Consider the following 11,887-nt stretch of genomic DNA (forward strand, 5'->3'; position numbering starts at 1 on the left):
AGATTTTATCCTTGTTAGATTCTAAATGCAACTATATTCTGACTGATATCTATAAATTCTTGAGCTAAAGAAAGTAAATTCTTATGAGAATTAAAACCAAATTATCTAATTGCCTCAAATTATAAATATATGTTACAAGTATAAAAAAAGAATTGCCCCAGTTAAGTATCTTATCTATTTACAAATTTGAATTATTTAAAACATATCTTTGTATAATATATTAAAACCTTTGCTTTAAATCTAATTTCACTGTTATATACTTTAAATAAAATCATTTCTTTTCATAAGTTAAAATCATACAGTAATGAAATATTTTGCAATACAATGACAGGATTACTTGAATAAATTTGAACAACTTGATTAAATTTGAATATATGTAGCTATTCCGCACTTCAAAATTTCATATTTTGTTTTAATTTGGAATATCTATTTCTGTAAAGAATTCTGAATAATTAAAACAAACAGATTGATTAATAAAATAGAATTCTTTAAAAAAAACGGACAATTATTTTTCAGCATATAACAACGGCATTTTTTTTTAAAAAATTATAACAGTTTTAGAAAGAAAACTGTTTTAAAAATGAGTTGATTTATTTATTAAAATATACATTGTTCTAAACAAACAATAGAAAATTATAAAATAATTGCAATCAAATATTTAGAGTTTTGTTTAAACAAAAAGCATTTAAAACTCTTGAAATGCCCTTACAATTCCTTATACGTAATTGGAAAAATTAAACTAAACAAATAATTGTTTTTTCTCAATGTATGGATTTAAGGAAATCACGCAGATACTGATAACTTAAACTCAAATAGATATAAATAATCGAAAATAGCTTTGCATTGTACGATTTTGATTTTAAAAAAATTCTGAACTGATAAAATGAACAAATTTTCTATCCCCCTTCGAGTTGACGTTAACGAGGTTAGACTATAAATATTGTTTTGTATAAAAATGGCATAACTGATGTACAACATGTATCTATACATAAAAAAAAATGTTTTATGAATACATCTGCTGAAAATCCGTAATTCTGAAATGATCCGCATGAAATTTAGTGAAGATACTTTCAAAGACACTGCGGAAATAACTGTCAACTTTAAAAGTATCTCCGAGCGGTTTTGGTTTGCACGTTGCATCCAACAAAATAATTTCACATAGGTTTCTCAAAAAATATTTTATGATATAAGTGATTTTATAGTTTGCATATGAAATCACAAAGTTAGTTTTATTGCGTGTTCTTAATAATTATTTATTTCCCATGTCCTATGTTAGGTTATCACAGGTAAAACCGACGTAAATAATTTCCCATCATAAGGAGATGGTGCTATAGAATTCGTATTTTAATACGTGGTACGCATTCATTCGAATTCCTATTTTAATACATAGTACGCATTCGTTTGAATTCTGATTTTAATACGTAAATACGTAGTATATGTTTCTTACATTGACACCTAAGCTTTTATATAGCTTTTCTATAAACTTAACTAATAGAAACCAAACAAGAACTAAGCGATGGGTAAATAGTGGCAAATTTGGAATCTCGCTGGTAAAATGGTACTATGTGTATAGTCAATATTTCTTTTTGTGACTAGAATTAACTCACATGATGGTAAATTAAACAGTATGAAGCTGCACCAGGACAGTACACCAAATATTAAAAAAGGTTGTGTATTAGGTGACAAGAATCCACATCAAGGTGATATTAGGTGTTCATTTTAAAATGCTGCAAAAAAATATTACTTCAGTAACTAAATAAGGCTCTTATATTGGTTTTATAGGTTCCCAATTACCATAGCACCTATGACGGCAATACGAGTAGTATTTAATATCACATTTCACAACCTTTAAAACAACTACCGCTATTAATGGACAAAAAAACAGTTATAAAAATTTTAGTTTTATTACTAATTATTTTAGATTTGCTAACCATTTTTGTCATGAACTATTTTACATTGGTCATGAATACTTGTAGAAATTGAAGGAAAACGTTTTGTGTCAGAAATCTAAATTAATTGACGAAAGGTATCTGTTCGTCTAGAAGATCCATAAAAAACCTATTACGAGTATTAATGGAACCAATGATTCTGAACTAATTTTGATAGTAGGTACTACTAATGTTAAGTGGTGTTTTTAATAAACACTAAATATAACAATGCCAGTGCCAATAATATATACAATACTACTGTGGCGTAACTACCACTACGATTATTAAACATCAATTCACTGGTATATAAGACATGCTAACTTGATTCAATCATGAGGGAGACCAGAACTCAAGCCTTTACAGAGTACGGTTGTGTTGTGACCAAGCTCTGAGCGCATCATGTATTCTCGACGATCCGGACGAGGAGGCAAGACTATGTCTAGCTTTCCTTCACCACCGATGAGTACGCGTAAAGTTATATATCCTAATCTTATAAGACCAGATTTACAACCGGGCGAAATATATGAAAATCAATATGGAGACTTCATATATAGGAACAAAAAAGGTAACCGCACCGGCATGCTCACGGACTTCCAGGTTCCCGAGGGAGCAACTAGGCCATACTACTCAGCTAATCCAATTCCAGACCCAGTGACAACTATGCCTGAACAGCCGAGTACCCCTGTGGAAACTCCAATTATGGAAATGGAAGAAAATGAACCTGCAACGGAAATCGACATCATCACTCCTCTCACAGATCATGAACGGAACCAAGAGCCGATACAAGAGGCCTCGGCCTCCGAATCGGAAAAACAGACTGAGAATATCATAGAACCCCCGGCAAAGAAAAGGAGGAAGAAGAAGAAAAAGCCCACTGATGTAAATAAATCCACTGAGAGCACTACTACAACGACATCTAACAGCATCTCTCCTTCAGAGCCCATTTCACACCCGGAGCCAGTGAACCCTCCAACATCGGAAACTATGGATGTGATCTCAAATAATGACCAAGAGCCTCCCAAAAAAGCAGAAAAAGCTCTACCAGCTAAATTTGCCAAAATCATCATCCGTGGACTCCCAGATAATTTTAAAACTGAGATAATTTCCCAAGAATTTGAGAAATTAGACCTGAACCTACATAGAGTTACCCAGTTTAAGAAGAGAGTGGGTGGAGCTTATAAGCCCCTCCCCCTGTTCCTTATCATCGCACCAATAGCAGACCAGGAAAAGATCTTCTCCCTGAAGAAAATACAGCAGAATAACATCAGCACCGAGAGATTCCGTGGCGGCCGGTGGCAGCCACAGTGCTTTCGATGCCAGGGCTTCGGCCATACTCAAAGAACTTGTACCAGCCAGCCTCGATGTATGAAATGTGCAGAAATGCACTACTCGTACGAATGTGTTAAGGATAAAGCTTCTCCCGCCAAGTGCTGCAACTGCGAGGGAAATCACACCTCAAACTTCACTGGGTGCGAGGCCCGCCCCAGTCGAAAGAGACCTCAGATCAAGCCCACACCTGCAACTACAGCTCACAGATTAGTTTCACTAGTGAAAGAATTGCAGGAGTTACTCAAAAATCAAGAAGTGACCAGATTACTACAATCTCTACTCAACGGGGACTCCCCATCTCAATGATGATCATCTCACCTTCACTAATGCCCTACTCCAATGATGAACTGAACTTTCTTAGAAATTTTATTTCGAACTTTCCAAACATATGACTCCCAAGCATATGTCTACCCAGAATCGATGAATCGGTTGGTGGCCCTTCGGGCCAAATACCGAGTTCCTACTAATATCAAGCATCAAGCATCAATCATGAGGTACCTTTTGATAGATGAAGTTTGGCATTGTCGATAACTCCGCCCACCACATTAGTGACTTACGGACGTAATGCGAATACGCATATCTTGACAGTAACGCCTACTTCGATGGATGGTACACATTGAGTAGTTTACTTGTGACTGCGACATTATCCACCGCCTCGCGTTATTGCTGCTCAGTCTCGTCTCGATCGTACACAACGTCAGCCTGCATACACTCGACTGCTAAAGGCAACACAGGAGCGACTACGACCATGAAGGTAATACACCTCTCACATTCAGCACTCAAAACCTTGGTACCTTAATCCAGCTCTCCTGGTCTTTCACAAGTACAACAACTAGTGGCATCCGTTCATCAAATTCTATCCCTGATAAAATTCTGGTGGGAGAGTATTGTGGCGCAATTACCACTACGATTATTAAACATCAATTCACTAGTATATAAGACATACTAACTTGATTTAATCATGAGGTACCTTTTGATAGATGAAGGTTGGCATTGTCGATATTTACTCTCCCCACACTACTATGTATATATATATATATATATATATATATAAATAAATAAATGTATGTATGTAATATGCATTAACGTGTACATCAAAAGCTATATTTGTTACAAAATATGAAACCATAAGTTAATATGTACAATGTGCTATAAATTAAGCAACTCGAATAACTTTTGATCCAACAATCCTGTTCTGTTTTGTGGCTTCTGGGTTTTAAATCTCATTTCGGCTGTATACGTAAATTAAATATTTAATATACAATCATAACATTACTTGTACTAATGCCAGTGTTATATATTCAAAATGATATTACAAAATAGATGATAAAATACAAGCTCATCTACTTGCATTTGAATGCGAACTTGGAGAAAAAAGGAAATAGAACGAAATATATTGCCAAATAAATATTCATCAGACATCTTTATTGAGCGATCTGCCATTGGTTAGTGCTTCTTCATAAAATATGGATGGCTCGAAAACGCAATAGATAAATACTAAAGTAAGATATTTTCTATTTTACGAAAGATATAAATTTTTAAATTTCAATATAAGATTCCCTCTTTTTAATTTCGTTCTGAATTCAACAAAAAAAACTACACTGCTTTGTAGTTCCTTAAAATAACAGATGAAAATTTAAGAAAGAATATATTTTTTTTAAAGAAACAATGTTGAAATTGGAATATCTCTAATTTGAAAACCTACACATTTTTTTTTATTTAGTATTAAAATTTATTCGTTTGCAATACATATTATTTTTTATCGCAATACGTATAATGAAAAATAAATGTATAAGCCTATTTCTTCTTAATTTTCTTTCTCCTTTGATGTAAATCTCTGCACATTTTGTTGTTTTCATTCTAAAGAAATGCTTAAATTATTAAGCACAAACCTATCTAAAAGGAAATTAGATAAGATGAAAGCATTCGAAATAGTTGAATAAATTCGAATTGTCTATGTGTATTATTTGTGAAAGGCTGTTTTTTTTTTTCTTTTTTTTTTTTTTTTTTTTTTTTTTTTTACAGTGCAGCAAGTTATTGATTGTTTCGTACATTTATACACATAAAATGTATTTCCAGTTACGAATTAACTTGCATATTTTATCAGTTGCAAGCTATTTCTTATAATTGGATTTCTCGTTGTGCTTTAGTAAAATATATAACATTTGTTCGAATATATGCAAACTGTAACCGCTGCAATCTATACATTCTCCGAAATCTGAAACAAATATTATTATTCATATTTAAGATTAATGACCAGCCTTAAATATATACAGGCGAGTGTATACATTGGAGTCCGCAAGTTAAATCTAAAGAGAGGAAATCTGGAAAATTCATATTTGGCAAAGCGGTTGTGCAAGCTACCAAAACTTGTTTCTTTGCTGGTTGTATTTTCAAAGTATTCTTAATATTCTGTTCAGTTTTACTCCAGAGATTAACTGCATTTTGATACTTTTTTTTAATATTTGCCTTTCTCAACAGCGAATTGTCATACATCGAAAGCATTTTTTTCATTTAAATATTAATATGTATTCTCAATGTGTATACCTTTTGTCTTTATTTTTATCAAGGATTTTAACACAATACATTTTTAGTCTAAATATTTTTACAAAATAAGAAGTGAATATTACCTGTCCAGACGAGCAGTTAATTACCATGAAAAATAATTCCTCACTCCTCTGAGAACCATAAAAACAGTTTAATTTCATCAAGAACTTAACAACATTGTTAAATCGAGTAAAAAATACCAAAAGTTGCAAGATCTAATTCATTGATCAAGGAAAAAATCTTACTCGAAGTGCTCCAAATAGTAGCCAGGCGTGTCATTTCGCAATTCCCATCGGCCGAAAGAATGTGCTTTGGGCACATAATATACAAGTACACTGTAAGGAATTTCGGATAAAATTACAATAAAAAATACTGACACCCTGGATGCATCATCTGTAAAGTCTACTCTTAGAGTAAAATTTTACACCGTAATTTTACAATGATATTTAATTCATTACTTTGATTCTATGATTTTACAGTAAATAATACAGCAAAAATTACGGTATGTCAGATTTTTTGTTCTGCAAGACTTTACGGTGAAATGGATTTTACCGTGCTGGTCCTCTTTACCTTAATTTGATCCAGAATTTTTTACAGAGTAAGTAGAAACTATTTAGACGATCGGTTGTTGTTCATTTTGTGTGAGTTTTTACTTTACTTTCTATTTCTCTAAACTATTATATTAAGAACAGAGTTTCCTAAATCATACCACTGTTTACATTTATCGTTATATCAGTCACAAATTATTTATAATTGTAATTAAAATATATGAATTACAAAATATAATTATTCCACTCTTTAAATTCTTTTCTTTTTTTGGTAATATCAATCGGGATGTAAGTAATAAAAAGTAAGAGTCTTGCAAGGTCTACCAGTGGTGCGATGAAGAAAATGAGCACTACTTGGAAAGTAGGAAGTATTTATGATTAAAAGAATAACCAAACACAAATGGTTAATAATATAATGAAAAATACAATATTAATTTTTTAACTGCTACACGTATACATACATCAATAGTATTAAAATCCTAAAAATGCTAGTGGAGCAAATTATGAATTTGAATAGAACAAAATTAAAGTGTGATTTAATGCGCGTCATATGTTTAGCCGAGTTGGCCTCACATAAGACAAAGCTATTGGTCACGTGACTATTGGTCCCTCAGGTCCTCAGGCTTCAATGAGGACAACAACATGCGTTGAAATGAATGGCTGGTTTAATGTAGAACAATTCGGTTTTTATATCTTGCAGGAATTCCTGTTTTTAATCTAGATTTACCTATCTTTAGGAATAAAATTGAGGATTTCAATTCCGATTTTCCTAATTCTCTTTCCATCTGTAATTCTTATACTTTTTCCCGGTTCCGAAGTGAACTTATCGCAAAAATACTGTCCCCAGTTGAACACGGAAGTATAGAAGCACTGGCTGTGTTCAGTAAGCGGATGTGTGGCCACTTTGAATAGCCTGCGTAGGCTCCAAGAGTGTGCGGTGTCAGTCCTTGTTAAACTGTTCCACCGAAAAGTTCTTAATTTCGCTCGCAGGTCCTCCGGCTACCGAAGCAGATGAGCCATCGCTTCTGCAGAGGATTAAAATTGTGATGGCATGTCTTTGAATCATCCTTGGGGATGTTTCGTCAGACCATCACCGATAGCCCTTAGCCTCGCTCTAGTGAGGCGTGAATAAAACACCAACCTATGTATACTTTTTTCTCAAGTGAGAAAAAAGTATAGTTCATTCCCTAATTCCAACTTATCCTTATAAGTGATGCTTCTTTTGAGAGAGATCAAAATAAATTTTTTATCTACTTTCAAGACTGACTTATTTACATAGTTAACCGGTAATAGTTAAGCACAGTACATGAGGTATAATATAGGAAAGAGCTTTCTAAGCATCAAACAATATTTAGCTATCAATAAAGGTAGTAGAAAAGAATAGAAAAATTTGATCAACGATTATATGAAGCCTTTACAAACTAGCACGTAGCTGTAATTGCGATATGGCTTACACATTATGCTTCAAACTGCTTCACAGGATTCTCCAAAACTTATAAAAGTGATGACTTCCGCAAAAATCTCCTCATAAGGAAAGCTATTTATCTGTAGTAATCCCCACCTTAATGCTTCTTTAGAAATTGGAGGCGGTAAGCTTTAGGCAACTTCACTAACACCTAAAACGAGTTACTTGCGAGGTATATAGCGTGTTTATCGACCTTTCATTAGTTTATAAGACTTGTTATTTGTTTTAAGATTTAGTTTTTTTACACTTTCTTTTAATATTTTAAATATAATAAAAAGAAAAATATGGAGCTTGAACTCGGTTGAATAAATTAATCGCAACTTTTGATTCAAATTATGAATATCGTTGAGCGAAACGTTATTTTCAAAACCGAAACTGTTATCAAAGGGCCTAAAATAACTATTAAAAAAATATTAGCCGTTTCTCATACAATACGCAATACTTCTTTAAATGTGATTATCTAGGCAGTATTTATTTTACGCTAGTTTTATATTGTATTTCATCCTTATATTATTTTTTTTTTCAAAATTTAAAGCAATTTTTTTCTGGTTACGAAATTTCGTTAAGTAATATTAAAAAAAAAATATTATATGTTACCTTGTTATCTAACTTATTATCTTTGTTACAATATTAGAATTTTTATTCTTAAACAGTGAAACATTAAAAAGGTATACTCAAGACTTTAAATAAAATAAGGATTCATTATAGAATTAGATACTGTGAAAGAATTACAGAAATGATAGATTCATTAGTTTTTATAAAGACTATGAAGCTTACAAGGAATTCGAAAACAGAAGTAAGAAAATAGATGCAAAGCACACTGTTGGAATTTTCATTCTAAAATTATGATAAAATAACTGGCAGGCCCATCCAATTAACCGTAAGACTTACGGTAAAGATACTTTTTTACCTTTACGGTATTTTTACCATTTGCAGCCAGCATAGTTTCAAAACCGTAACGAAGAAACTCAACCTGGTATTGGAGTTAGGCTTTTCGTTAGATAATGGGCATTAGAGTGTGTAGAATACAAATATGGGAATGTAGAGCACTCAAAACTTTTCATGTGTTGAATAGAATGTAGAAAATATTATGGTGTCAACGCTTGGACTCAAACCCCCCTTCTATTATGAATATTCTATTCTATTCTCTTCTATTGTGAGATTCTAGCACATCGGCTGATAAGTTTTCGGTCTGATATACAGATGGCGCCCTAAATGCAGAATTAGTATTTTGTTTAGCAAGTCCTAACCTTTCAATAAAAGGTGTCAAAATTTTATAACGATCTGCTGATTGATTTTAAAGTTACAGTGATTTTAATGGAATATATTATTGAGAATTTTTATATTATTGAAACAATGGATGAAGAATTTCGTGTTCTTATTAAACACTGTTATTTAATGGGAAAAAACACGGCAGAAACTAAAGCTTGGCTCGGTAAGTGTTATCCGGGTTCTTCACCAGGAAAATCGACCATTATTGACTGGTTTGCTGATTTTAAACGTGGTCGTACAAATGTTGAAGATGCGCCACGCTCTGGACGCCCTAAAGATGTGATTAATCCGGAAAACATAATAAAAGTCAACAAAATTGTTATAGAAAACCGCAAAGTGAAGTTGCATGACATAGCTAATACTATAAATACAAAAGAGCGTGTAGGCTTTATTTTGCACGAACATTTGTTTATGAGAAAGCTGTTTTCGAAGTGGGTGCCGCGTGTGCTAACAGTTGACCAAGAACAACAACGAATTGATGATTCCGAGAGCTGTTTGACGTTGTGTCAGACAATTTTACTAAAAAAGTTGTGTTTACTTCATTAGACCGGGAACTTATCAGCCGATGTGTTATGCGGTCCTGGGTGTGATAGATTAGCCCTCTCGGCTTTAATATGTACCTAGCTCTATGGAACTTAGTGATTCATTAGGTGGGCTTAGTAGGTGCGATAAAATTCTAGTTGTTTAACCGCATTTGGTGAAAACAGTTAAAAAAAACAGTTTTTCTCACAGTTAACAGTTTGAATACGATCTTATTTGTCGTCATTTGACTCCTTTGATTTAATAGGACAAAATAACAATTAAATAATTTGTTATTTAACTTTTTTTCCAAGAAATTTTAAGCAGTGTAGACCTTGATCCTTTGGGGATCGCTTTTATAAACGTTATCCTCTGAATCTGATTTAGTTCATAACAATTTAATTTTGCTACATTCGTTGTTGTGTTTATTTAGCATTCCATCATGCATTTTCATCCATTATAAATTTGATACAATTGAGCAAAGCAGAATTAATATGGGACACTAATTTTTAACATTTCTTGATTAAATCTCTGAAAAAATTGACACAGTTTGAATGTTTATAAAAACTAATACAACTGTCATGTATTTTTAAAAAATTTTAAGAAAATCATATTTTAAAAACATTTTTCATCAAAATACCGAAGACATTATACTGAAAAATGATATGATTCTACTGGAAATTGAAGCTAACTATTCGATTCCTTTTAAATTGAACAATCCCTTAAGGGATTTCATTCTATTTTCAACTAATAGAGAAATCATTTTCATATATTTATAGAATACTTAGGAGTAGAAAACGTTCCCTCTTAAAACATTCTTTTTCTGAAATCGGAACGTTCGGGTTCAGAATCTAAAGTAAATATTTGGTAATGTCTCAGCTTCTTCTGTTATAAAACAATCCCGTCTTCAAGAAAGACAAATAACTTTAAGCGAATTAGACAGTTGAGCCTATTTCCAGTGACAAGTTGAATTACATAAAATCCTTTCTAGGAACATTTTCAAACTTCGAGAGGGCTCATCACAAAACTAACGGTTTCCTTTTCCATCAGTGAAAATTCTTGATACAATAGCTGAAAGACAATAAATATTCGAAGCTGGGATAAATTTTTGGATTTATTTAAACTGATATTCGAAATCATTGGTAATAAATCGAATCCTTTGTAATTTATAAAAAACCGCATGTGACTAGATGGTTGCAGTTCAAGGATATAATATAAATGGAAAAAGAAATACTTTAAAAAAACTTATTTAGCATAAGGACTAGTCTTAGTTTGAAGAAAAATAAAATAAGTAGTAGAAAAGTAGTAGTAGAAAATGGAAGTGGTAAATAATTACAATTTTTTTACTTTCAATTGTTGACGAGGCATAGGCTTACGGCTAAGACTTACGTCTCTAAACTTACGTCTTTCAACTTAACAAGGTCCCGCAGTGAACTGATCGTTAAGACACGGTTCCCAGCAGATCACCGAAGTCAAGCATCACTGGCTGTGGTCAGTGTGCGGGTGGGTGACCACTTGGATCAGTCTGCGATGGGACCGAGGGTGAGCGGTATTGGTCCTCATTAAACTGTGCTACCATAAAGTGCTCGACTTCACGTGCAGGTCGTTGGGCTACCGAAGTGGGGGAGCCATCCCCTCTGCAGAGGATCAAAATTGTGATGGCATGTCTTCGGATCATCCTCAGGGATGTTTCCCAGACCGTCGCCAATAGCCGATTGTGCAGCTCTAGTGCGACGTAAATGAACTACAACATTCAACTTAACAAGGTGTTCTATAATCATCGACCTTAGAGAAGCGATGGAGCCTATTATCAGTGAAAAGTTGAATTACATAAAATCCTTCCCCGAAACATATTGAAACCTATAGAGGGCTCTTCCCAAAACTAAAGATCTCATTTTTCATTAGTAAAAATTCTTAATACAATAATAAAAGAAAACACAAATATTTTTAATTCTAAATAAAAGAAACTTCTTTGAAAAAAATGCGCTAAAAAGCAGCAGAAATTTCAGAAAAAAGTAGCAATAAAGAAAAAGAAAATGAAGGAAATAAAAATTAAAATATGACCACCGAAGCCGACGTCTTCAGGGGGTACCGGCCCCGGTAGCCATAAAAACAAAACCATTTCTAATTGAGGGAAAAGCAAATGCTTAAATTAACTCCCTCAGTACCCCGATGGTTTTGCATAGAAGTCCAGGAAAAAAAACATGCAATATAAATAACAAATTAAGAAAAGACTTGAATTGCACTTAACTGAGCAGCCCCAGTTAGGCATTCTATTA

At 33.0% G+C, this 11,887-nt stretch overlaps 1 protein-coding gene across 1 annotated transcript; it reads left to right on the top strand.

The window, feature by feature from the left end:
- The first annotated feature begins 9,173 nt into the window (after positions 1-9,173).
- Positions 9,174-9,635, top strand: LOC147815859 (protein GVQW3-like). Its single transcript, XM_087156635.1, has one exon. It carries the CDS (start codon positions 9,174-9,176, stop codon positions 9,633-9,635), a length of 462 nt encoding a protein of 153 aa, XP_087012761.1.
- Positions 9,636-11,887: the final 2,252 nt, after the last annotated feature.

This window comes from Parasteatoda tepidariorum, chromosome 2 (assembly GCF_982258835.1).
Source record: "Parasteatoda tepidariorum strain Cologne lab strain chromosome 2, Ptep-v5.0, whole genome shotgun sequence".
NCBI lineage: Eukaryota > Metazoa > Arthropoda > Arachnida > Araneae > Theridiidae > Parasteatoda > Parasteatoda tepidariorum.

Coding starts and splice junctions, on each gene's coding strand:
- LOC147815859 (XM_087156635.1), top strand. CDS start 9,174: ATGGATGAAGAATTTCGTGTTCTTATTAAACACTGTTATTTAATGGGA.